This window comes from Sinocyclocheilus anshuiensis, unplaced genomic scaffold, assembly GCF_001515605.1.
Source record: "Sinocyclocheilus anshuiensis isolate Anshui unplaced genomic scaffold, SAMN03320099.WGS_v1.1 scaffold1979, whole genome shotgun sequence".
NCBI lineage: Eukaryota > Metazoa > Chordata > Actinopteri > Cypriniformes > Cyprinidae > Sinocyclocheilus > Sinocyclocheilus anshuiensis.
Window position 1 is genome coordinate 327,462 of NW_015548473.1, and position 27,668 is coordinate 355,129.

The 27,668-nt window shown below is 35.8% G+C and overlaps 4 protein-coding genes across 10 annotated transcripts in view; 3 read left to right on the forward strand and 1 right to left on the reverse strand.

Moving 5' to 3' along the window:
• The window catches only part of LOC107656780 (serine/arginine repetitive matrix protein 2-like), a 13,641-nt gene extending 11,628 nt beyond the window's left edge, over positions 1 to 2,013 (forward strand). For both annotated transcript variants that reach the window (XM_016444720.1, XM_016444721.1), the window contains exons 7-8: positions 297 to 383; positions 623 to 2,013. In XM_016444720.1, the coding sequence (XP_016300206.1) occupies positions 297 to 383; positions 623 to 625 (90 nt within the window). In that variant the 3' untranslated portion in view covers positions 626 to 2,013. The remainder of the gene's footprint in view (positions 1 to 296; positions 384 to 622) is intronic.
• A 1,174-nt stretch (positions 2,014 to 3,187) lies between these two features.
• On the forward strand, positions 3,188 to 15,353 carry LOC107656781 (calcipressin-1-like). 3 transcript variants are annotated; one of them, XM_016444725.1, is made up of 5 exons: positions 3,520 to 3,599; positions 11,819 to 12,105; positions 13,057 to 13,230; positions 13,826 to 13,985; positions 14,118 to 15,353. In XM_016444725.1, exons 2-5 carry the CDS (start codon positions 12,019 to 12,021, stop codon positions 14,291 to 14,293), a joined length of 597 nt encoding a protein of 198 aa, XP_016300211.1. In that variant the 5' UTR covers positions 3,520 to 3,599; positions 11,819 to 12,018; the 3' UTR covers positions 14,294 to 15,353. The 3 variants fall into 3 exon arrangements, with proteins under 3 accessions (XP_016300208.1, XP_016300211.1, XP_016300210.1); XM_016444722.1 differs by lacking the exon at positions 11,819 to 12,105 and having other exon boundaries at positions 3,188 to 3,599; XM_016444724.1 differs by lacking the exon at positions 3,520 to 3,599 and having other exon boundaries at positions 11,632 to 12,105.
• A 3,137-nt stretch (positions 15,354 to 18,490) lies between these two features.
• Positions 18,491 to 21,383, reverse strand: LOC107656783 (dnaJ homolog subfamily C member 28-like). 3 transcript variants are annotated; one of them, XM_016444730.1, is made up of 2 exons: positions 21,368 to 21,383; positions 18,491 to 19,793 (listed from the first exon to the last, which is right to left on the reverse strand). In XM_016444730.1, the coding sequence occupies exon 2, from the start codon at positions 19,786 to 19,788 to the stop codon at positions 18,655 to 18,657; it is 1,134 nt and encodes a 377-aa protein (XP_016300216.1). In that variant the 5' UTR covers positions 19,789 to 19,793; positions 21,368 to 21,383; the 3' UTR covers positions 18,491 to 18,654. The 3 variants fall into 3 exon arrangements, with proteins under 3 accessions (XP_016300216.1, XP_016300215.1, XP_016300214.1); XM_016444729.1 differs by lacking the exon at positions 21,368 to 21,383 and adding an exon at positions 21,052 to 21,097; XM_016444728.1 differs by lacking the exon at positions 21,368 to 21,383 and adding an exon at positions 20,649 to 20,870.
• Positions 21,384 to 22,792: 1,409 nt separating this feature from the next.
• LOC107656782 (protein mab-21-like 3) lies at positions 22,793 to 27,658 on the forward strand. Of its 2 annotated transcripts, none has more exons than XM_016444726.1 (8): positions 22,793 to 22,968; positions 23,242 to 23,394; positions 23,491 to 23,562; positions 24,408 to 24,641; positions 24,763 to 24,820; positions 25,838 to 26,019; positions 26,918 to 27,112; positions 27,256 to 27,658. In XM_016444726.1, the coding sequence occupies exons 1-8, from the start codon at positions 22,921 to 22,923 to the stop codon at positions 27,487 to 27,489; spliced, it is 1,176 nt and encodes a 391-aa protein (XP_016300212.1). In that variant the 5' UTR covers positions 22,793 to 22,920; the 3' UTR covers positions 27,490 to 27,658. The 2 variants fall into 2 exon arrangements, with proteins under 2 accessions (XP_016300212.1, XP_016300213.1); XM_016444727.1 differs by having other exon boundaries at positions 23,242 to 23,382.
• Positions 27,659 to 27,668: the final 10 nt, after the last annotated feature.

Sequence of the window (27,668 nt, forward strand, 5' to 3'; positions counted from 1 at the left end):
TATTAGAATGACTTCTGAAGGATCATGTGACACTGAAGACTGGAGTAATGGCTGCTGAAAATTCAGCTTGACCACCACAGGAATGAATTATATTTTAAAATATATTCAAAAAGAAAAAAATTATTTATTAATTTTTCACAATATTACTTTTTCACTTCTTTAATCAAATAAATGCAGCCTTGGGGAGCATAATAGACTTAAAAAAAAAAATATATCTTACCAAGACCTGATATATCTATTTAAAACCAATCCTTATATTATTAGTACTCATTTTTTTTTCAAATCATCTTTTTTAGAAATGTAAACAGATTGCAGAGAGTAAGGAGGAGATGAGTATTGCACGGCCACATGTTTCAGATGATGATGATGATGATGAGACACGGGTGAGTATTTATGCTTAAATTTAGAGCAGCAAAACATCTTTATTTTAAACCAAGTATGTGCAAGTGTTGAGAAAAAATTAATGGTGAAATATTGTTTTTGGCCAAAACTTTAATTGCAGTTTTATTATTTGGCCTCCTAGATTTAATCATGCTCTTGTCATTGAACTAATTTAAACATGTTCTATCAGTTGCCTGTATTTATTTACTTGTTAATGTTTTTATTTTTAACTGTTTTGCAGTAACCCACTGTCCTTCTGCTGCATCTCGTATATAGTCCTGATGATGGACACCTGTGTCTCGTATTTGGGATGAAATCTGCCAGAGGATTGCATCCATCATGTAAATTAATCTTTTGTTTGCTCACAGGAGAAGGGCATTTGAGCATCTGGACACTTGAAGCTACATTGTTTTCAGTTATCTTTAAATTGTCAGTTGTTGGAACAGCTGCAGGCTACAGAAACCTTTTTTTTTTTTTTTACCTTAGACTACAAACTACCAGATTGGACCATTCAGTATGTCTAAAAGTAGAACAAAGGGGGTAAAGTGTTGAACAGACATACTACCTGCCCAGACTGACAGTGAAATGTTTCGCTTTCAGGCTTGTTTTTACCTTCACTACATACGGTGCCTCTTGATACCATGAAGAAGGACCTCTGGTAGATTTAATTCAGATTTATAGGTGTACCTAAAAGAAAAAACAGATTTTGGAGTGTAGTTTAGATCACAGGTCAGGTCTGTTGGTGCACACTTTCAGAGCTTTCTGTTAACATACAGAGACATGATCATTTTACGAGTATTTTTTTTCCCCGTCTTTTTTAAAATTAATGAAGTGTTAATCACTTGTTTAAATACATTGGTGAAGAGAATTGTTTTTGTTCATTAACACTTTTGTGAACTTTTAAAGCAAATTAAATGTTGAGGTTCAGAGTTGTGGCTGTAATTGAGTGCTGTACTTAACAGATGATGTTTGCATTGATGTGCATTGTAAGGGTTCTGACCACATACTTTCTTTTAGTTACATTGGTTAAACCTTGCTGTGCTGCTTGATGGTAACTGACATTGTAGTCTGGCTTTATCTAAAAAAAATCACAGAGAATGACACTCATTGATGAGATTAAAGGTTTCTTTTCTCATTTTTAGTCTATCAAATAGTGCATCCTTGTATACGACAGACCATGATGCAGTTGTGTGGTATACAATGCGGTTTCATCTTTGTGACTGAAATATTTGACCCAGCATAGCTGCAGGATGGGATGCTGTATTTTCAGGAGTGAAAACGTCACCCATCACTATTCTAGATAAGGGGTGATTAAAATGCATATGATTTGCATAAGATTATTGTTTAGACACATGTACTGTATATTGAGTAGGTGTGCATTTTGTCTGTTTTTTTTTTTTTTTACCTCTCCCCTTCAATGTGTTCTATGGTGGAGATCTTAGAAAAATTTAATATTTAACATTTAAGGTCGACACATAAAGATGAATTGTTAGAGAGTATGTTCAACAAGATGGAATGTTCCACACTAAAGGATAGATTTGTCACTGTATTGTTGTCCACATTTAAGAAATGATACAAACTTCTGTACAGAATTTCTTTACACTTCATTACATTAATATTAACAGATTTCAGACTGGAAATTTAAAGCATTTTAAATGATAATATTTCGTTTTGCCATTATTGTTCATTTTAAGGGACATTTCACCCAACTATTAAAATTCTGTCATCATTTACTCACCCTCATGTTGTTCCAAACCTGTGTGACTGACTCTGCAGAACACAAAATAAGGTTTTGAAGGTTTGTATTAACATGAGGATGAGTAAATAATGACAATTTTCATTCTTGGACTATCCTTTTAATTAGACAACTGTCATTGAGAAATTAGTATGGCCATGTTGAAGTCTTCTTAAGGATAGTATGAAAAAGGTACAAGCCCACATTCCTTGCATAAAATGTGAAACATCCTCAGTTTTGACAAAGCATTTTTATCCTTTCCATCACATTGTAAAAATATAATGGCACACTTTGTATATTATGCAACTTCAAATATTAAAGGAAACAATCAACATGACTTTTGAAAATGTGTTTTCTTTTCTAACCAGTTATATTAGAGGGGAAAAAAAGTCAATTAAATCTTTAGAAAAATCATTGATTTAATCTGGTTTCATCTGAGAGAAAAAAACAACACCTTACAGTACACTGACACATTAAAACATATCAAATGTTGATGCCTTGTTCATTTTTTTTTTTAAGAAGATAGGTCATTTAGCTTGACTATCCACACCGGTCAGATTGTGATTCCAACAAAGAGTAGTGTTAAGACTTAATAGAAATCTGCTTATCAATACATACATATCAATAAATAAAAGATCACATAAAACATCTCAACATTTAATAAGTAATTACTATATCTCTACAATATCAACAAATGGAATTGCTATCTGCTTGAGTGGTAGCATGTGTAGCATGTTCTTCCATACTAGTCCTTATTCTAGAATGTACTAGATTTAAAAGATTACACACTTTAGTGTACAAATGCCTTCAATAAGACAAAAACAACCTGATATTTTAATTTGACTCAAAAGGACGATTCGTCTTTCCGGGCGGCTGAGAAGACTAGCAAACCTAGTAGCATTAGCCGTTCAGTCTTGTGCAATCTATAATTAAAGTAAACGGTCAAACAATAATTCGTTAATAAATTCCCCGCTCAGTGCTGTTAATCATAATTTGTATGCAACTTGTTTCTAAATACTGTAATTTTACCGGCCCCTGCTGGAATCAATGAATATGTCGAAAAAGGAAACGGGAAGTTGTCGATTGCTGCTTTCCGTAAATGAAGGGTTGAATCGAGGTTACTTATTCTTATAATACTCAGCCTAAAGGACAAACATCTAGTTTACAGTTAAAAAAACAACCGAACACATCAATGCCGTTATCTAAATCGGTTCCCAAAGTGAGCGTGAGTTTAAGTCTAGTGACATTTTCATAGACATAGCTTAGCTTGTCACGCCATATGTTTAACACCAGTTAAATAGGAATTAAGCTTATTTTACGACCTGGACAGTAGTTTCCTATCTGTTCCCATATTCACATTATGCAGCAGTCGAATAATGAGGACAGTGAGGCCACCGTGGACGTGCATTTTACCGACTTGACTGATTCACTGGTGGCCTGGAAAGTTCCTGTGGATGTTTTTGCCATTGAAAAACCTTTAAAAGTGAGTAATAATGAATTCACACTCCTGTCTCCCTCTCGAGCATCGTATTTAGGCCTGACATGCATGAATAACTCTGAAATATAGATTAAATATGCATTTAAGTATATGTGCATATATTATCAAAACAAGTTAATATGTAAAGGCATTGCATTGAATAACAAAATATCAAACCAAGTAGCATATATGTTAAAGAAAGAGCACCAGGACACTTTAAGCAAAACGTCTCACAAAAAAAGAAGTGTGTTTTATGTTATAAAGCAATAGATCAACTTGGACACTTTCTTGTCAAACATAATCAGTTTCTGATTCTGAAAAACTGTTTGGACTCTTTCTTGTCAAACATAACGGACACATCCATATTTAATGTGATGAACTACATAAATTGGCATTTGTTTTCTTGGTTTGATATTGTGTTTTCGAATGCAAAAAAAAAAAAAACATGCATATTGACATTAAGGGATCATGCAGTTGTTTGTTGTAGATTTGTTGGCTGCACATTCAAGCTGCAAATGTGTCATCCCACTTTGTTCAAAATTTGCTCTGTTGGATTGAGATCTGGGGCTAGTTTCATAAACCTTGCCACTATGTTAAGATGGTGTATTAAGAACAAGTTTGTCCAACTAGCAGTTAGCTAAGGGGTAAGAAGTCTCATTTTTCAGATTCAAGTTAGACCAAGCTACTTTTTAATGTAAACGTTTCAAAAAATGTATGACCAGTCTTAAAAAAATAAATAAATTAGATGACTAGCTTTTAAGACTAGTCTAAGCCTTTTATGCAACCAGCCCCAGAACCAGAGATAACTTGCTTTGTGACATGGGACTTTATACTGCATAATCTTCACAGTAATCTTATTTAATGGGCCATAAGCAAATCTTTTTCCTAATGATATGATGCAAGCATCAGATTTGAAGATTAGGCATTTGTGAGATGGTTGAACTTGAATGTCTGTAACTTGGAAAAGACTAGTAAACTTTTAGGATAATGGATTCTTTGGAAAATGTATGCAGATTTGGACATCAGTGGTGTGACTTGAATGTCTTTGTTCCTCATCAAATAACATTCTCATTTTAAAAGTTTTTGTCAGTTCAGAAATGTTGTGTGGTTTTGTTTCATATCATTTATCAAAACGAAGCATTTCAAACATTTAGCTCTTTGTCCTGAAAGTATAACCTTACATACTTTCTCCATAATTTGTTTAACGGCAGTTTATGATGTATTGCAGTAGAAGCTGTGCTTTCAGGAAATGGAGACTTATTATATACACGCTGTGTCCCTTGAGTTTAGGTCTGAAATATTGAGAGAAGGCAAGCGCAAATCCTGGCAGCGGCAGGAAATATTGGAGTGCTTACAAGTCAAGTAGCTGAGTAAATAAACAAAGCAATAACTAACAAAGCATATTGCATTCATTTGTTTGCCATTTTTCTACAAGATGATTATGACATTCCAGTGGTGAATAGGTGTGTTTGTCTTGGCTGAAGAAATTTTCCACTTGACGTCACCTTTGTTGAGCTGTTACACAAAGCCTGGCAGTCAGACATCCTTAAGGCAAGTTGTAGACATTGTTATTATAATGTAGCGCAATGACCTGTTGTTTCTGCTGCCCTTTTTATATAGTTCAACTCAAGAGATTGATTTACCACAGTGCCGCACGACAGGTTTTGTCAGTTTGTCAATGATAAAGGAGCATTTGTTAATGAGATTTTGGGACGTAATGCACAATAAAGCAAGCACTTACTGTATATCCAAAGACTAAAAGTTGTCTATAGCACAAGTAGGTTAATTTTGAGCTTAGGCAACAGGTTTCTGGTGTGTGCAGCTTTCCAAATAGGATGGAAACCTTGAGTTAAATGGAAATGGGATGAGAGCAAAATAAAAGTGATAGGAAAATAGTCTGCTGCTGAGAATGGAGAAAATGGAAAATCTGTTCCATTGTGTTTTGCGATGTGGAAAAAGGAAGCAAGTTCTAGGACACATATTATAATGCGGATGCAGAAGAAGGTCATGTAATCACCACCAGACAGAGTGGGGGGTCAGACTCCCAAATATTCATTGAGTTTTTCAATGGTAGATTCTTTAACATATTGGTCCTCTCTATTCTTAAACACTTAGCTTCATTCTTGTGAAGGAGTCATGTATGAAACTGATGTAAAAATACAATATATATATACACTTGTGACTGCATATCAATTAAATTCTGAGGATAGTTCACCCAAAAATAAAAATATTGTCATTTATTCACCCTCAAGTTGTTCCAAACCTCTATGAGTTTCTTTCTTCTGTTGAACACAAAAGAATATATTTTGAAGAATGGTAATCAAACCGTTTCTGGTCCCCATTGACTTCCATAACATATTTTGTTAAATGTCTGTTGTTTTTTGTCTACACAGTGGCAGTTAAGGGTCACCAAAACTGTTTGGTTGCGAACATGCTTCTTTTTTCATTTTGTTTAGCAGAATACAGGTTGGAATGACATTAGAGAGAGTAAATAATGACAGAATTTTCATTTTTGTATAAACTGTTCCTTTAAATGTGGTAAGCCACTCAAAAACTTTAATTGGCTGCATGTTTGTACGCAAAAGTTCCACTGGAACACACAGTTTCTTTTCGCATTTTCAGCAGTTCTTTGCTCGTATTTTGACGTGGCTGTTTTTTTGTTGTTGTTTTTTTTGTTTTTTGCAGATGATGATCATCTCTGCCCAAGTGAACAATCTTAATTTCAGAACTTATCATTGTGGTGTCATTTTCCACCCTCAGTTCTTTGAACTAGCCTATTTACAGTGGCACAGCCGTAAACAAACTACTGCACAACATGCAGTTTTGTGATCTACCTGGAGCATGCTGCTCTTCCTCTGTTTAGGCTCTTTTCACAAGCTAATGGCAATTTAACATTGTGTGAGGTCTAAAGTCTTAAAGGGACAGCCAAAAATCCCTTTCGTGTCACATTTACCATACTCTTGGCTAGGCATATGACGGTATCAAATTTTCATGTTGCGATAATTGCTGAAGCTTTTATCACGTTATGCAGTATTATCACAATATTGAAATAAGTTGCAAAAATGTTGTCATAATATAAAAGGTTTAATAACTTTTTTTCTTATAACAAAAATAACTGAATATTTAAATAATATAGCATTAGACAAAAAATGTATAAAGTAAATTAATGTTTCAAATGAATTAAAGTTCAAAAGAATTATAAAGAACAATAGGTAAAATTTTACAATAAGGTCTGATTAGTTAACCTGATAATGCACATTAACAGTAAGCAATAGCGACATTTGTTACAGAAGTTATTATTCTTTGTTAAAAATACAACTGTTAGTTCATGTTAGCTTGAGTCCATTAAATAATATGATTAGATTTTAATAACATGTTATTAAATGTTGAAATTAACTAAGATTAAGAAATGCTTTAGAAGAATTTTTCATTGGCAGTTTATGTTAACTAACGAATTAACTAATGTTAGCCTAACTAATGGAGCCTTAGTGTTAAGTGTTACCGAAGTAACCGAACAATAAAGAATCAAAACATTTTTAAACAATATCTAGGGCATGTTGTAGTCCAGATTAATATGTAATTAAATGTAAGTATTTAAGTATTCAGTGCTGTGATGAACACCATAGCGAATACACAAATCTGAATGGCTCTTTAAATCATTTTAATCCTGTTCAGAAACATAAAGTAGTGCAGCTAGTTTGTTTACGGGCTTACCGGGGTGGTAATGGCTGCATTTCTGCTGTTCCATCAGTGCGTCTCTTTCACTTGTTCTGCCATACGCTTCTCATCCGTGTTGGGCTTGTTTACATCAGAGTATGCTTGTGTCTTTGACGCAGCATACAGCACTGTTGTGCATTTTAACAAGTTGATGAGAAAAGTATTCTTAAAATGGATTCAACAAATCGAAATAATTTGTAATAAATAATTATTAATGGTATTTTGACGTGTCCACAATAACAATATTGTGCATGTTTATTATCGTAATATATCATATTACCGAATACCAGCACATGTCTACTCTTGGCTTACTATACAAATTTTGTTCCAGCTTACACATGTTCAGACCAACACGTTCTTGTCTATTGTGAACGTGAGAATGTCGTGTGTAGTTTAGACAATTGTAAATTTGAAATGGGCTTTCAAAATATAAACTATTAGGCTAATATTTAAGGCTTTATTGAATTTATGAATTCAAGCATTGAATCTTTTATTTACTACTTTAAAGGGTTAGCTCACCCAAAAATGAAAATCATGTCATTAATTACGCACCCTCATGTCGTTCTAAACCCGTAAGACCTCCGTTTATCATCGGAACACAAATTAAGATATTTTTGATGAATTCTGCGAGCTCTTTGCCCCTCCCATAGACAGCAATGTAATTACCACGATCAAGGTCCAGAAACATAGCAAAGAGATCGGTAAAATGACCCATGTGACATCAGGGGTTCAACCGTAATTTATGAAGCTACGAGAATACTTTTTGTACACAAAGAAAACAAAAATAATGAGGAGTTTCCTATCGGAGAAACGGAGGAGGCGAATTGTTGAATAAAGTCATTATTTTTGTTTTCTTTGTGTACAAAAATTATTCTCGTAGCTTTGTAAAATTACGGTTGAACCCCTGATGTCACATGGATTATTTTACAGATCTTGCTACGTTTCTGGACCTTGATCGTGGTAATTACATTGCTGTCTATGGGAGGGGCAGAGAGCTCTCAGAATTCATCAAAAATATCTTAATTTGTGTTCCGAAGATGAACAGAGGTCTTATGGGTTTAGAACGACATGAGGGTGAGTAATTCATTACAGAATTTTCATTTTTGGGTGAACTATCCCTTTAATAGTTGATTTAGTTTTACTAGTAATCTTTTTCTGGAGTATTTTCTACTGGTTTCACTGTCTAATTTTTCTGGAGGCAATAAATGTGTCAAAATGTGTTTTTTTTTTTGTTTTTTTTTGTGGGCTTATTCATAGTCAGCTGATTGTCTCATGATGAAAGAATCCACTTTGTTTGCTACTTTTTGTGAAAAGACTGGAAGGAGTTTTGACACTTGCTGTATGCGACTTGGGCCCTCGAGCCGTCATAAACTCAGCTGGGTGTCTAGTCAGTGGAAAATGTAAGCTGTTTATTTAAAAGTGTCAGATGAATTGACATTCCCTGAGCAAACCCATTCTGATATCATAACCACAGCCAGGGTCTTATAAACAAAACACTGACTAATTTAGAAATTTTTAACCCACTTCCTGAATTGGTGCTTCAAAACATGAAGTGTGCCTTTTAAGTGGACAAGTGGGTGATATCAGCCTGTAGAAAGTCATGGTCATAGTTACTGAAAACATGATATGGAGCCAAGTCCTGACCTTAACCTTGTGCCACGACCAATTTCCCACCTTTGCACATATTCCTATGATGATCTTATTTGCCATTAAATTGACAGCAGATTCTTTTATTTTCCATTACATTGATGACAGATGATCACTTAATTTGCCATTACAGAAAATAATTACTTCATTTACCCTTACATTGGGGTTAGATAAGAATGTAATTTGCCATTTGACTAAATAATGATTCAGTTTTGTGATACTTTGACATCATTTTATTTATAATGACATGACAGCAGAAAATTTAATTTTCAAGTATTTCATTAACGAATACATAGATGATAAATATAGGAATTTAATGTCATTTACACTGACAGTAAATTAAGTAGTTAAGTAACAGTAAATCAAATTAATGCAAATTAAGTTTGTACATATTATTATAATAACATACTTTTAAAAACTTTATTCGCATAGATTATATATATATTTTTTTTTTTTTGCTGTAATTTTTACGTTTGATTAGTCCTTTTATTTGTTGTTACTTGGACTGTAAAATAAATAATAATCTAAATTTATAGTAATAATAACATGATTTGTCATTGCTTTGACAGACATAACCTATATTTTTGGCTTCTAGCTATTTAAAGATGATGAATTCAGCTGTTTGTGTTGTATGCTTCTGAACGGACCTGAATGTTTTTGTATGCATAATAATACCCGTTGCTTTCCACCTGTGTAAAAGCATACACAAAATACAGCAACACAACTTAATGCTGTTCTGTTCACCATTTTCCACCCTGTATTCCTTCCTTTGTTATAATTTGGTTTCATGTTTTTTTGCTTTTCCATCCCCTATGAGAGGCCTTGTTCCACTGGAACTGGATTCCCAGCTTTTGGACTAAAACATCTGCACATATGACTGACAGATGCTTATGGCTAGTGTAGACATCTCTGTGCTTATCGCAAACAGGAAAGCTTTTACCAGATAGAGAGGGGAAAATTTGAGTGAAAGGCATGGGGAGAATTTCTAGTATGTATGTTAACTTCAAGTTTTTTTGAGAAAATAGATAGATAAAAGAAATGTGAGTTTCAGAGTTAGTTTGGTCCAGGTCAGTAATATTTATTTTTGTTTTTGGAAAGTAGTCTTTTATACTCACCAAGGCTGCAATTATTGGATCAGAAATGCAGTTAAAACAGTAATATTGTGAAATATTAATACAATTTAAAATTAATGTCTTCTTTTTTTTAATTATATTTTTAAATGTAATTCATTCCTGTGATGGAAAAGCTGAATTTTCAGCAGCCATTACTCCAGTCTTCAGTCTCTCATGATCCTTCAGAAATCATTTACATTTACTGATTTGGTGTTACAGAATCATTTCATATTTTCAATGTTGAAATAAAACTGTTGTATTGCTTAATATTTTGGGGGGGAAACCGTGATACATTTTTTTCACGATTCTTTGATGAATAGAACGTTCAAAATAACAGCATTTATTTTCTATTATTTTTTATTAATAATATAATTTTTTTGTAACTGTGTAAAAGTCTTTACTGTCACTTTTGAGCTATTTAATACATATTAAATACATATTTCATTTTTTTTTTTTATCTTTGTTGTTTTACTATACACTTTCGTATTGCAGTCTTCATTGACTGGTTTTGCTTCAGGTAGCAAATTGTGGTGTACAACACCGTACCAAAATTTGTTTACCTTTAGCCTATATGTTCAAAATGTCCTTAAAGTCAGTCATTACAAAATATATTAAAATGAATATAAAGTCTACATTTTTTCTCAATTTGTCAAAGTTTTACTATTTGCATTTTATTATGTTTAACTTTTATTATTTGCATTTAGCATTAATTTTTCCCTCTGCTGGCCACAACCCACAGACCTGCGACCTAATTTTTTGGGTTGACAACTTTTGTTTAATAGTGTTATCAAGCCTGTAAATGTATCATAAATAAAGAATAATAATAAAAAAAAAAACCTGTGAATGTTCCCAATTTGTTTGAAAAGCCACACAGATGATGTGTTTATCTTAATAGAGAATAACAGTTAATCTCTGCATCAGCTGCACTGTCGTCAGTTTCAGTATTTGGTGATAGCAGTGTGTACGCAGGAGAGTGAGAGAATATGGATCGTGTTTGTATTGCTTGCAAGATTCTGAGAAAATAACATCATGCAGACATGTTACAAATAAGCCTGATGTGATAACTGAATACCACTTAAACCGATAGAAAATGAAAAGCTGCTTCTCAACAATAACAGTACAAATCCGCTGCCCCTGCAGTCAGACAGGAGAAAACGAATACCCATGGAAAGTATGCTGTGGGGAGCGCTTGATAACACAGCTGCCCTTCTGCCCAGCTCAGCTGATTTAGATTTTCCATCACGATGGGAGGGGCAGCATGAAAGAGGCATACTGTGAGATGAGCGATACAGATCATTGTTTTACCACACTGTGTGTCCAGAAATGGTATGACTGATATGAGCAGAGATTGGCTGAACTGGATCTGAGCTGCATGGAAAGCAGTGCCACATAGTTTCCAAGGCTTGCACTCTCAGGGTGTGTGTGTGTGTGAGTCTGTGATTAATCAGCAGAGCCATTCATTTCGGTACAGAATGGGAAAGTGGGGCGGAGTCTACTAGCTGAGTCACCCCTCCTATGCAGTGGGCGGAGCCTGTTGTTGTGCAGCTGAGAGAGGCCTTTATATAAAAGGAGACGGATGAGTGAGCTGCAGTCTTAGAAAGCTTGATCGGTGGTGCAGGAGCACAGACTATTCCAGAAGATTCTGTCTCAGCAAAACAGCGTTACGTGACCACAGTACGAGAACGCAAGGGGGGTTTATTTTCTGTGCATTGCTTAGTTTGACCCATTTCCTTTGTGAAAATGCTCTAGGCTCTCTGCTGGACTGAGACCGTCTGAGAAGGACAGGAAGAAAAGCAGAAACGAAGAGGGCGATTTTGAAGTATTTGTTTCCTGAAGCAGGGTTCATTCGTGTCCTCACGCTGGGGAAGGCAAAACGGACGCGACTCAGCCCCTCCTGCCCTTTACATTCTCTAACCTCTCAAGTCCTCCGGAGGATTCGTCAACGGGTCATGCATCTGAAAACCATGAAGTGTAACCCTTTCTGCCTTATCGCTTCCTTGGAGGATCCAGATATGTTTAACAGACCTGAGCAGAGGGTAAGGCTTCATTGACATGGTGCCTTACAAAATCAAAATAGCTTTATGCTTTAAATAAATACTGGAATAATTAAGTCAAACTGCTAGAGTGCAGGTGTTTCAGCCATTAAGAATGTCAGAATGAATGACAGAACGGATGATGGAAAGCCATCCAACAGCTCTCTGAATTCCTAATGCAGTCTCTTGTCTTTATTGATGATGACTTGATTTGTGCTTTCTGTGTGGTTTGTGGTTGACTAAATGACCTACTTGTGTATGATTTATGTATTTAGCTAATGATCTAGTTGGTTGGTTGTGGTAGTAGTGGTTGGGTCATGGAATAACATGCCGTGGGAATATTTAATGAGTGTTTGGCTGGACAGTTTGGGGTTTTTGTATCTGACGTAAGCTCTTACGCACTCAACACCTATGCACAATAACCCAGGATTTGTGGATCATACTCTAATAAATCTCTGCATAGCTTGAAATGGTCCATCAGGACTCTTTCTGTCAGGTCCGTCTGCGTGTTCACAGCATGCAGTAAGTCTCTGTTACCTTGGAAACCAATATCTTGCCGAGCACTGACAGACGTGGTCATTTTTAGGATGTGTATTAGATTAGTACTATGTGCGTCAGTACGGTTTAATATAGAACCATTTACAGAATATCAATCTGGCAGCATCCCCAAAAACAAGCTAAATGGATTCAGCACTATAATGTCTTACGAGCGCAGGCTCACCACAGGATGGTAGGTAATCTAGTGGTTTAGGCTTAAGGCTGCTTAGAAAGGTTGCCAGTCTGACTCTGAGCCTAAATGGGGGCACACTTAACACTTGGCCTCAGATTGCTCCACACCGAATGTTTATTTGTGTACTCCTGAGTCACATGTAAAATGTTAATTTCTTAATTTCTGTTTCCATGAAGATATAAAGTCAAATGTATTAATCTGAGATGTTTTCTTCTCATCCACAGGCAAGTTTTGAGGATCTGTTCCATGCCTTTGACCGAAACGTCACCTTCCAGTACTTTAAGAGTTTTCGTCGGGTGAGAATTAATTTCACCAATGCTCTGGCCGCTGCAGAGGCAAGAGCAAAACTGCACAAAAGTGACTTTAATGGCAGGGAGGTGCGACTCTATTTTGCCCAGGTATGTCACCTTAAAAGTAGCCTAATAAATTAATATGCTTTAATAATAATTAAAGTTTATTTTTTTTATTATTATTATGACTTAATTTTTTATTACTATGATTTTTTATTTTTTTTATTCAGTTATCAAATGTATGTTATAATGACCGTTAAACTGTCTAAATGACTTTCCACTTTGCATGAGGGGTTATTTTTTAATAATGACCAACTCACTGTATAACTGTGCAACAAAACAACTAAATAATTAATAATAATAATAAAAACAAATTATTATAAAATTGTATTATGTATTATGATAAATATATTATTATTTTTCATTTTATTTTTCTATTATTATTTCAAAAGATTCTTTCTTGATTCTTATTTGTCAGTCGTGGCATTCTGCAGTCAAGTAATTGTGTAATCACTGCAAAACTGTAATGTCTTTCCACTTTTGCATTATTTAGGCTTTATTTAGCAATAATGACCAATTGTGACTGTACATTATTCTTTAATTGTTACTATTTATTTTATGATGCCTTGTTAGTGCTACAGTGTACTGATTATCACCAAAAAAAAAATCTAATCTTTCTTTTTCCACCTTGCCTTCTTTCTAGTCTGTGCACATTGGCAGTCCACACCTGGAGCCTCCTAAACCAGATAAGCAGTTCCTCCTGTCCCCTCCTCCGTCACCTCCTGTTGGTTGGGAGCAGTCAAAGGACGCCACACCTGTCATTAACTATGACCTACTGTGTGCCATCGCCAGATTAGGGCCAGGTATGAAACATGTTTCTAAATTTAGTCCTTTTTTCTGAATGTACCATTAAATAAAAATAGGTCAGTGCATAAATTATTCATTTAATTTGACCTGCTTTCAACTTCTAATAATAAATTATCTCTGTTCGACAGGTGAAAAGTATGAACTCCAACCAGGAACTCCCACCACTCCCAGCGTGGTTGTCCATGTTTGCGAAAACGATCAAGAAATCTCAGGAAATGAGGAGGATATGGACGGAGGCAGACGTCCACGTCCAAAAATCATCCAGACCCGTCGACCAGAATACACTCCCTCTGTCATGCAGTGAGCCTAGTGAACCTCTCATTGTGCCATAATCTTTGCTTTACTATCACAGGACCCTCTGGGGGATCTGCCGTGGCATGCAGTTGGTCCTCCAGACCACCAGAGGACGCCTTAAGACAGAACCTCAGCCCTGTGGAGAGACAGAGACATAATGTAAATGTCCACCATCAGGGCAAAGGGGTTCATTGCATGCATTTTATGGTAGAGTGACTCATTTTTTTGCAGGCTGGGGGTTTTCAAGAGTGCTTCATTGGTAACTGTGGCCATGGAGAACATGAGTCTCCTATTGTGTAGTGTTTTTTGTATCTTGGGAAGCATGTTGAATCCCAGTCAGTGAGTGTGATAATATGATTAGTTTATATTTCTTTTTAGATTCAGCTTGATATTTTCAGGCTCTTATTGAATTATTACTCATGCAAGATTACTGGAACTTGAACTAGAATAAATACGGACTATGAAGTAAACATTTTGTCATAAAATTTGGGGGGCTATTTTTTCCCATTCATATGGCAATTGTAAATCTCGTTCCACCATGTGCCTCAGCATGTTCCTAAATTACAGAATCACGATTAAGTGCTCTCGTATAAAAAAAAGAAAAGAAAATTTGCCTAGATATCTACAGCTTAAGATTCATTTTTTTGTTTGTTTTTTTTTCTGGGGGAAGGCGAGTTATACAAGAGTCCATCGTTTAAACTTTGTTTTAAAATCCTAAGGATGTACTGAAAGGCAAGGTCCTCAATTTCATGCGCTTGAATTGTTTGTAGGACCATAACACTGTAATTAGTTTTGATGGAGGACTGTTACACTATTTACCAGGATGAACACCAATTGATTTTATTACATTGAGCTTAATAGTGTATTTCTGATGCCTTTTACTGTTTGTTGTATATAATTAACAACATATATGTCTATAGATTTCTTAACCATAGATGTCTGTATATAATGGTATATGCTGTTTTTTTACTTGATTTTGAAACTGTCACTGGTTCGGCAGTGGCTTGGGTGTTTGTCCTGTCATACATAAATAACAGCCATAACATGTCATTAAAACAAGTTTTTTTTTTCTTCTTCAAAGTCGTGCTGTCCTTTTTACCTTTTTTTTTAAAAAGCGAAACAGTAATTTAGTCTGTGAAATTGTGAGTGTTCTGACTTTCAGCCCACATGCCTCTCGAGTTTTATGCATTTAGCCATTTTCAAAAGATGACTCAGCATTCATCCAGTATGCTGGTATCGCAGTACTGACGCAAGTCGAGGACTTTTCAAGGTGATGTCTCTTTTTTTTTTTTTATACCTTGAAATAGAATCTGTGAGTCTTGAATGTCTGAATATCTCAATGTAAACCATTGTTCCCACTTGCATGTGGAGTTGTTCAGCATCAAGGTCAAGCTGGCAGAGCTGAGAGAAATATCTACAGTCCCCAGTGACTCATGGACATCTCCACCAAGATATCTTTTAACTAGCTTGTTAAAGTCAAAAAGATACATTCAAAAATATAATTCTTTGCCACATTGACTGTTAATTAGGGCTGTGGCTGATCGGCGCAGGATCTGACCACGTCATTGGTCAGCTGGCCTTCTGTTCAGACCCAGACTTTTCCCCATGAAGCAGCTGATGACCTTGACTTGTTTTAGATTCATTAAAGCTGTTGACATCTTGAGAGGAGGTGATGTCTCTTTTTTTTTTTTTTATGCCTTGAAATAGAATCTGTGAGTCTTGAATGTCTGAATATCTCAATGTAAACCATTGTTCCCACTTGCGTGTGGAGTTGTTCAGCATCAAGGTCAAGCTGGCAGAGCTGAGAGAAATATCTACAGTCCCCAGTGACTCATGGCCATCTCCACCAAGATATCTTTTAACTAGCTTGTTAAAGTCAAAAAGATACATTCAAAAATATAATTCTTTGCCACATTGACTGTTAATTAGGGCTGTGGCTGATCGGCGCAGGATCTGACCACGTCATTGGTCAGCTGGCCTTCTGTTCAGACCCAGACTTTTCCCCATGAAGCAGCTGATGACCTTGACTTGTTTTAGATTCATTAAAGCTGTTGACATCTTGAGAGGGTTGGATCCTTGTGAATAAGTCTCTATGTTCATAATGGGGTGGACCATGATCTCAGATACTGTCCTGTCTTCCTTAGTGATTTTTTTTTTCTAGGAGAGCAACAAGGGGACTAGCAGGAAAGATCCACGAAACATTTTTTGGCTGCTTTTGCATTAAACTAAAACTTCCTGTTAGCACCAAAAACTAAAAGGTATGTCTGTTACATTGATTTTATATTACATACCTTTCTCACTTGCTTAAATATCAGTTTGTAGATTTATATTGTATACTGGACCTGTTGGCTGCTTGCCTTCCCCATGATGTTAAACTTATAATAATAAAAATAAAAGAAATATTTTAATTTGGTAACGCTTTACAATAAGGTTCCATTGGTTAATGTTAGTTAATGTATTAACCAATATTTGGTAATAATACAGCATAACGAGAAGTTTACAAGCATTTTTACCACAAGTGTAACAAAACCAAAAAAAAGTACAAAAATTATATTGTAAAAAAACAATATATATATATATATATAAAGTGTATTGTGAAATATTACAATTTAAAATAACTTTTTAATATATTTTAAAATTACTTATGTAAATTATCAATTTTATATATGCGTGTAATGTATAATTTATTCCTGGGAGATGAATTTTAAGCAGCCATTACACCAGTCTTCAGTGTTACATGATCCTTCAGAAATTTGGTACTCGTGAAACATTTCTTATTATCAATTCTGAAAACCGCTGTGCTGCAGTACAGATCCAAAACTTTAAAACGGTACTCTTTAAAACATTTAGGCATTATAATGTAGATCAAAGTATTAAGAATATGAGAACCAAAATCAGTCAAGTGTCTTCAAACGTTTGATTGGTTGTATATATCTGGCTATATAGTATATAGCATTCCTTCAGATAAATTAACCAAGTTATGGAAAGAACTAATGATGAATTCCATATCTGTATTTATACATTGAGTTCACGCTCTATATCAACAGTGGAAAGAATGCTAGAGCAGAACTTCACAGATGTACACGCTCTGCTGGTATCCTGGTTGCAGCACTACATTAATGAGACATGGCTGGTGGGAGCAGCTCCGTATGTGCCACCACATCATCCACCTGTCCATCTGAGTGGAGCTCCAATCCAAGATAAAGGTCACGGCATGATCTACATCTGTCTGATGGTGGGACTCTTTAGTTTCTTTACCTTTGGCATCATGTTCAGCTATATTCGCTCAAAGAAGGTGGAGAACTCACAGGATCCATATCATCAGTATATAGCTAAAGATTGGGCTAGTATAGCGTCTCCTGTGGTTATCAGCAACCCAGCTGCTCTTGGACACCTTCCAGGCTACAGTGGAAGAGAGCAGGAGCAGACCTAGATTACTGTCAGTAACTTCTGTAATTTCTATGTTTGATTTTCTGCTTTATTAAATTGAATATATATATATATTGTCACCGTTGTTCATTTAATTACGTCAAAAATAAATCAAACAGTTGAATTCTACAGTCGGTTTTGTTTTATAAATGCCACAGGTTCATCTCAGCTGCAGTCTTAAGGCTAGTTCACAGTGTCCCAACAAACACCAACTTTCAACAGTTGTGGGATTTTGTTGGACTGTTGCCATTTGTTGTCATGAAATGATCATGTTTAATTGGCATTTATAAGGTCATGGAATGTTTGAGAAGTCTAATAGGATTTTCCAAGAATACCTTACATGCTTGATCATGAATGACTGAAATGACAATGAGGCAAGTTTTCCTGCCAACTCCACAGAAACAAAATAATTACTCTGCCCTCAAGAGACTGTGGACAAAATCGTCAGTGTCACATTTTTCTTTCTTTCTTAATATTTATCTGCCAAATGATTTAATTGATTTGTTCATATTAATAATTAATATTAAAGATCACCCAAAATAAAATAAATACTGCAGTAATGACTGCTGCAAATTCAGCTTTGCCATCACAGGAATCAATTACATTGTAAAAAAAAATTTATGTAATTTTTAATAATATTTTATTCTGTAATAAGAAAATTAATTTTATAATTCTATTTAAATAATATATTTAATAATATGTGGATGGATGGATAGATAGATAGAAATACTTTTCCTTTTTAGTAAAAAATTTTAAACTATTTATACATCACCATGGTAATATTTATTGCCTTTAATTTTCTGCCAGTTTTTAATAAAACCAGACAATACTTGTTTCATACTGTATTACAGTTATAAAAAGAACAAGGAAGGGGCAAAATAATCTTAATCACACTAATAATAGTCCAACAGGTGAAATATAACTCCACATTTTAATGTAGCCTCAATTAAGAAGATTCTGAATCCATGTGATGAATCCTTGTCTGGTGTGCTGAGATGTTCTTGCTGTCTCCATCTGTTCCTTTCGCTTCCTTTCTTTTTCTCTTTCCTTCTCCTGCCTGAGCAGCTGATCAGTTTTCAGTATTTTTTCCAGCTCTCTCTTCAGGCTGTAATGCACCATTTGCCTGCTCATGAGAGGCACAATCAGGTTGAAATTGTCCACTTTCTTGTTGAGTTTCCCCAGTTCATCAGCAAACGCAGAGCAGTGCTCCTTCCACTGGAGAGTTTCTGAGTGTCTCATGGGATCTCCCAGCCTTGCCCTGACCTCCTGCAACCTCTCCCTCATTTTGGCAATGGTTTCCCTGATCTCCTTCTGTACCACGATCCATTCAGGCTGGTAACCATTGTCGATGAGAATTCTATTGAGGTTGTGCGTCATGGGGTCCATATACGGGTTATGATCAAACTTGTTGAGTGGTTTTCCGGTACCACTGAGGTTTTGGAAGTCTCCACGGGCCATCGACTCTTGGATGAGGTCCTCAACTAGCCTCTCCACCGCCTGAGTGATTTTGATCTGCTTGCTGCGTAAACGTGCATCTCGGGTCACCATGGCTCCTTCGTCTGCTGCTGCCTTCTCCATCTCCTTCTGTCGATACTCCAGGACCTGGTCGGTGGCGCGGTCTACACGAAACTGTCGGTACTGTCGTTCTCTTTGGCTTGGAGTGCCAGAACCAATGCCTTCAAAACTGAGGTAATGTCTGTGTTGAGGGGCATTACCTTTAACTTTATCTTCCTCTTCTTCCTCCATCAATTGGGTATACTGTGAGGCCGACTTCTGCTGGGCAAGGTGGGCAAGAACAGCCCGATAGGCCTCCTCTATCTGGGAAAACAGAGTCGAGTCTGCCGTGGGAGCACCGGAATCTGGATGGTAGAGCTTGGCCATGCGTAGGTAAGCTTCCTTGACCTCTGAGGGGTCGCTGGCTCCATCGTCTGGCAGCTGCAGTATACGGTAACTCTCTCTCAAGCTGCGGCTGATAGCTCCAGAACTGAGAGTTCGCAGGCTGAGGGAACAGCACAGAGGCAGGAGAGATCTGCGGAGGTCCCCGTTGTGCAACCGTAACAACGTCCAGCAGCTCATTGTGCCTATATGCAAACAGCAAATAAATATAAGGAAATTACAAAATAAAGCTAAACTGAGTTGAACAAATTCAAATTAAATCAGAGTAACTCTTGTGTATTAATTTCACTTCTTTAGAAAGAAATTATCAAACCAAACACCAGAAAGTGTCCAAATACTATACAGACAGACAGACACACAGACAGATAGATAGATAGATAGATAGATAGTGCTCCAGGTTTGCTGTGCTTGATTGTAGGGCAAAAAATTTGAATTATATATCAGATAGATAGATAGATAGATAGATAGATAGATAGATAGATAGTGCTCCAGGTTTGCTGTGCTTGATTGTAGGGCAAAAAAATTGAATTATATATCAATATGACTAAAATAAAGTAAGTAAATATATAAATAAATACAATTTTACTATTGCAATATTCCACTGTAAAATAATAAAAAAAAAACATCCAGTATTTCTAAGAATATTAATAATTTTATTTTACAACACAACTGTAAAATTACTCCACTAATATTTATTTTCAAAAGTTAAACCATCGAGCATTTATTTTGGCGGAAGAACTGCCAATCAAATTAGGGCTCATTTGTATTTACATTTCATAAATAGGTTTATGACTTGCTAACTTAGATCATATTCGTTTCTTGCTACGTCAGATCTTAAAGCTTTGACAATAATATCTCGTGGGCTATAGTGTCTCTAGATGATTACGATAGACATGTTTGGTTTGCCCACAGAATACTCCAGTGTGTCAAGTTTGCTATAGCATAAAAGCTAATGTTCCAAACTAGCCTGCATATCAAACATGAACACTTTCGATAATGCAGAATAAATACAACAGGAACAATATATAGCAAGGGCATACCTCACTGATTTAGCACGGATTTCTCCACTGCAGAGTGAGATAGGTCAGCATGTCTTTGTGGTTTGAATATGTGCACTGGGTTTGTTATATATTAATGTCGAACAGAATGCGGGGAAATGTAGTCACTGTTTTCAGGGCAAAGCGCGTTATAGAATTTGTCCTTTAGGTGGCGACAAATCTTAATAGCCACATTGAAGGGACATTCATAACTTAGGCTTCTTTCTCCTTAAATAATACAATTTGAAAATGCACTGTTTCATCTAATGTGCAGGGCATCTGCTGCTATCATCTTTGCAGAGTCTGGTGAAAGTCTGCCTATTCTGTGAGACTTGCAAGATCAGCAAGCCATTCAGGTTGGTTTAAGGTGTGTTTTTTTTTTGAACAATATATAGCAATGGCATACCTCACTGATTTAGTACGGATTTCTCCACTGCAGAGTGAGATAGGTCAGCATGTCTTTATAGTGATGTCCGGTTCGCGAACGAATCGTTCGATTTAACCGGTTCTTCTTAGTGAACCGGTTGAACCAGTTCACCCGTGGGCTATAGTGTCTCTAGATGATTACGATAGACATGTTTGGTTTGCCCACAGAATACTCCAGTGTGTCAAGTTTGCTATAGCATAAAAGCTAATGTTCCAAACTAGCCTGCATATCAAACATGAACACTTTCGATAATGCAGAATAAATACAACAGGAACAATATATAGCAAGGGCATACCTCACTGATTTAGCACGGATTTCTCCACTGCAGAGTGAGATAGGTCAGCATGTCTTTGTGGTTTGAATATGTGCACTGGGTTTGTTATATATTAATGTCGAACAGAATGCGGGGAAATGTAGTCACTGTTTTCAGGGCAAAGCGCGTTATAGAATTTGTCCTTTAGGTGGCGACAAATCTTAATAGCCACATTGAAGGGACATTCATAACTTAGGCTTCTTTCTCCTTAAATAATACAATTTGAAAATGCACTGTTTCATCTAATGTGCAGGGCATCTGCTGCTATCATCTTTGCAGAGTCTGGTGAAAGTCTGCCTATTCTGTGAGACTTGCAAGATCAGCAAGCCATTCAGGTTGGTTTAAGGTGTGGTCAAAGCGCGTTATAGAATTTGTCCTTTAGGTGGCGACAAATCTTAATTATTAAATAGCCACATTGAAGGGACATTCATAACTTAGGCGTCTTTCTCCTTAAATAATACAATTTGAAAATGCACTGTTTCATCTACTGTGCAGGGCATCTGCTGCTATCATCTTTGCAGAGTCTGGTGAAAGTCTGCCTATTCTGTGAGACTTGCAAGATCAGCAAGCCATTCAGGTTGGTTTAAGGTGTGTTTTTTTTTTCAGGAGAGTTTATTTTTCTCCACCTAATTGCATAAGTGATGTTTATTATATTATTGAATTGGTATTGCAATTAATTAGCCAGACCCAAAAGACGTTCACTTTCTCTCCATCATGGACTGCTAATGTGTGTTAATGGGTGGCCTGCAAGTGATTGCAAGCCTTTTTCCATATTGTCAAGTCGATCACATGACCTTTAATTGGACTGTTTTAGAAGCCTACCAATTTATGCACATGTAGTGAATTGTGGTGAATGAATTTATGACATACTGAGAGGTCTTTTGTTTGTACATCGTTTGCAGTAATGTCACTCCATGAACTCTAGAATTATTATTTTTTTTAAACCTTCATTTCCAAAATTAATTGTTAAATTCCAGGCTTTTGTCTTTCTTTAATTGTTTAAAATCCAGGTTTCAACCTGGTCTCAAATTTTTGGACTCCAATGTATGTCCCCAATTTTGGACTTCAAAGCTGGATATAATTATATATAATCTCATATATAAAATGGCCTCTATTTGATGTTGTTTCTGAAATTTGTTTATATTAATTGGATATATATAGACTGATATAAAGGCATAATTTAGAAAGAAGTAAGTGGGATCCAGTTGCATGTTTGTATATTCCACTAGATTAAAATGAAACAGATGTTTACATTCAAATTTCTCTATGAGTGTGATCTGCCATGTGAGTAAGCAATTGGTGAACTCATTTGCCCAGAGGACCATGAGAGCTTTTTAGCATCTCAGAAATCAATATTGTGAGATCAATGGGTCTCCGCTGAAGTGCTTTTCCCTCACACAATCTGTGTCACACGTACACGGGGACACAAAAGAACCACAAAAAGGGGCACAGAAATCCTTACATCTAGCTGTGCAGCTGAAAAGACAGCTTAAAATAGCATTCAAAGAGAACTGATTCTAAGGATAGACTGCAAAATGACCAACTTCACAGATGAAGATCTGGACAACTATTTGCAAAATCAGGTGACCTATTTATGCTGCCATGGACACTGAGACCTAAACCAGACTAAAGTATTAACTTTAACTGATTTATGGTGTTTATTTTATTTGCAGTCAGCTTAAAGAATATCTTTTATATCTTATATAAAGGATAAAAAACATATATGTATTTTTTTTTTTATTTGATTGTTTTATTTTATTCAGATAGCTCAAAGTAAAGGGTGATTGCTTTGGCTTGTTTACAAAATGCAAATTTTGTTCTGATATGTTAATGGTGGTCGAATGTGTTATTGTCAGGTGGATCTCAGGCATCGTCAGGTTTCAAAGTCTGTAGAAGATGTGCAGAAAATCATAAAAGATCTTACAGCTGGGGTCAGCTCAAAGGATGCTCGTTTCCAGTCTATTGCAAACTCTGGAGTTCATAATGCCAGCCTCAAAGTAATACTTCATGTAGGCCTCTTGTCTAGTATACAATGACTAACTGCATTTTAATTATGGCTTCTTTTGTAACATCGTAACTACTCTGGTGTCCACAATCCTATTTAGGACCGGCCAGATTTAGTGTCAAAATGGTCTGCATTACTCCGGGGAAGATGTGCATACAACCCCGCCATCCAAGTAAGCAACAAAACTGTCAGCTATATCCTTTACGAAACAAAAATATTTTTCAGTATACTGCAATATATGAATGGACCATGTATGGCTATATATTGATACATATAAAAAAATGTATAGCAATGAAAACAAAACGGCACTACATTTTTACTTTTAATACCTTTATTTAAACACTCATTTAATTTATTTTGCTTTCATGAGTTAACGTATGCGTTTGCATAAAGCTGAACACATATTCATAAACTTTTATCGTCATTGTTGGCATAGTCACAAATTTCATATATGAAAATATGTGTGACTGTGTATAAGAAAAAAGTGTTTACTGGAAACAAATATTAATATTTTTGGACAGTTGGATGTCTTGTTGGCAAGTCATGGCACATAATATAAATGTGAATGTGGAAAAAAAAAATATATATACATATATACACACACACACACACACACAAATATGTTTATACACACATATATACATCTATATATTATGAAGTGTTTTGATTAATATTAAATTACATATGATATATAAGAAAATATATTGTCACATATTTGTCAATATATAAAAAGCTACAATTCCCCAAGTAATATTCAATGTTTTGTAATATATTAACCTGATATAGATATTATAGATATATAGATACATATATTAATCTGTATATTTTCATATACATTCAATCATTTAATATATTGACTGTTAATATGTAATTTATTATATTTTCTTAATGTAAGGGTGGTATCATTTTAACTGTTGTACTGTAACATGTAGAAGTAAACGTTTTAATGGTAAAACTGTACAGCTGATTTTCATTGCTTTGTGTATATACTAATAGATGTTTGGCTCATTTTGGCAGGTGCTCACCCCAACTCTGTTCCTGATCTCGGTGCCCCTACAGGGCCTGATGGGCTATAAGGAAAGGCGAACACGTCAGTGGCGGTACTACACACAGAGCGGGTCTCGTCTCCTCTCACCGGTCCGCGAGCCAGAGAAGTTCCAGCAGTGGCTGGAGCTGGAGAGTTTTGTGAATCCGAGTCAGGAGTGGCATGATGCCCGCATGATCATTGAGGGTGATATTGTGCCAGCCAAGGTAGTAAATGTCTTCAAAGAGCATCTGGAGGCATCTATAAAGACCTGAGAGTTTTGTCAATCCGAGTCAGGAGTGGCATGATGCCCGCATGATCATTGAGGGTGATATTGTGCCAGCCAAGGTAGTAAATGTCTTCAAAGAGCATCTGGAGGCATCTATAAAGACCTGCGGACTAACAAGTTAGAGTTTTTACAGTGTCCACTTGTTTACTCAAACAGAACGAGATCTGTTTTCTATCTATTTTTCTAATTCATTTTTCACACGTTGTCTGATGAATAATCAAAACTCTCCAACAATCATACTCTACTGGCATACAACTCTTCTGGGATTACAGATTGATTGATTGATTGATTTCCATAACTAGCAACTGTAACTGAATTTGCATGAAAACCACAAACAGGGTATCAAGGGTATTTGCAGACAGTGGTACAGTGCTTGCTGGTGTCTTCCTAATTTATGTTTTAGTGCTTAAGTTCACATTGACAATCTAAGATCAAAAACGTAATTTCAATCTAACCTGCAAGAATTATGTAAAATTAATGAGAAATATTGAATGTATTTTAATGTAGTATATTCATATGTAATATATAACATTACTTACTAATTATATAAATATGTTAATTAGTGACATTGGCCACATTAACTGCATTGTTTAATTAAACTTTTCTCTCAATTTTTTATAATATATAATTTGAATGAAAACTTTGTATTACATTAGAAAAATGCAAATGGTCTCAGAGGGATCCCACTGTATTTTGGTTCCAATAAGTAAAAGCTTGTTTGCAGCTATTAGAGGAGATTCCATGACAGATGAGCTGTACCAAAGACAATCTTTAGAATTAAATAGTATGACGGGGCTTTTTAAGTCACTGGTTTCTTATTTGACCCAAAGGCTCAATGTGTTGAAGGTAAACACAGTTCTGCACACACATTAACACCATACAGCACAATGTGATGGTAAAATTTGGATCAACATTCCTTTTAAAAAAATAAGCCAAAATCTCATGAAATGATTGATTGATAGGTTGTTCAAGCCTCTAAGTAGCCCCAGTTCTAACCCTAAAAACTGACTGGATGACAAGGATGCTGATCCAGGAATAAATCCTATTTAGGTAAATGGACAAGCATAAATGTGCACTACACATAAAGTGTAACAGTATATTCATGCAACATTTATTTTCCCCTTTCTTTGACAGGTAAGGTGAGTATGCTGGAATCAGTTGGTTCAGTGGTGCGTGTTGCCGTGGAAACATCAGAGGCACAAATTGAGGTGGAATTGGTTCCTACAGTGGAGCTAATGAACTACTGGCCAAAGAGAGCTCGGTGGCCCCGGCTCTTTCAGAGATGGCCCTCCACAGAGCGTGCTCGCTGTATTAAGGTCAGTGGGTCTATATACATAGGAATTTACTTTTTTTTTTCTCGAAAATACAGTAAAAACAGTAATATTGTGAAAAATTATTACGTTTAAAAGAATTATGGTCTATTTTAATATATTTTAAAATGTAATTTATTCCAGTAATGGCAAATCTGAATTTTCAGCAGCAATTACTTTGTGTGTGTGTGTGTGTGTGTGTGTGTGTGTGTGTGTGTGTGTTTGTGAGTGTATAATTTGCTTTACATTACTTTATTAATTGTCTTCAGTGTCAAACGATCCTTCAGAAATCATTCTAATATGCTGATTTGGTGTTTAGGAAACATTTCTTATTATTATCAGTATTGAAAACAATTGTGCTTCTTAATAGTTTTGTGGAAACCATGATACACTACCATTCAAAGTTTTGTATAAGATTAAAAAATAAAAGAAAGAAATACTTTTCTTCAGCAAGAACACATTCATTTGATCAAAAATAACAATAACGATGCAAAATATTTCTATTTCAAATAAATACATTTCTAATTCAAACAGGCTACATGCTCTTTTGAACTTTCTAGTCATCAAATAATCCTGAAAAAAACATAAATAATAAGCAGCAAAAACTGTTTTAAGCACTGATAATAATAAGAACCATTATTAGTAATTGAGCACCAATAATAACTGACAACAACTGAGCACTAAATTACATATTAGAATGATTTCTGAAGGATCATGTGACCTTGAAGACTAGAGTAATTGCTCTACCACCACAGGGAAAAAAAAAATATATATTTTTTTTAATTTAAAATGTTAATATTATTTTATTATTAGCTATATTTCAATTATTAACTAGTAAACAGAAAACGGCTGAGTACTGTTTACATAAAATACAATGATGATTAATCTAATATATCCCCTACAGTCATTTGGATTCAATCTAATGGCCACATCAAACTACCACTGGCTGCTGTCATTTTCACGGGCAGCGCAAGTGCTGTTGAGTAATATAGATGAGGACGGCGGCTGCCGCAGGAAGTGTTATCGGGTGGTCAGACAGCTCAAGGAGGGCGTCTGGTGTCCTGGAAGCAAACCCGTCATCACTGCCTACCACCTACAGGTACCAGCCCAAGCAAAACAGCCTTCTACTCCTTTCCTGTCACTTCTTTTCTGTGATTTCTGTTAATTTGGCTTTTGAAACATCATACTGCTTGTACACAAATTCAAGTTTACACGCTTTCGCACTGTCCTTACATCATTTAGACGCTGCTTTTCTGGACATGTGAGAAGTACCCCTGCACCAGGGACTGGAGAGACTTCAGAGGATGCGTATTACGGCTGGTGCAAAAGCTACATAAGTGTGTTAGCCAGCATTACCTCCGGCATTACTTTGTACGATCCCACAACCTCCTGAAATATAGCAATACAAATGAGCTTGATGACGTGGCAAAGAAGATCAATAATTTCCTGGACAGCCCAGGAACATACGTTCATTAGAAGCTTGTGGGTTAGATGGCATAGATCTATGTTAGCTGTGCCCTGTTCTGACTGCATCATATTGATGAGATGATCATGGAAGTCGGCTGTGGTTGGCTAAAGTAAGTATGCATGGATTTCCTTCTTATGTCCGTGTCATCCTGAAATTTTCACCAGAATTATGATGTCAGTTTTTAATA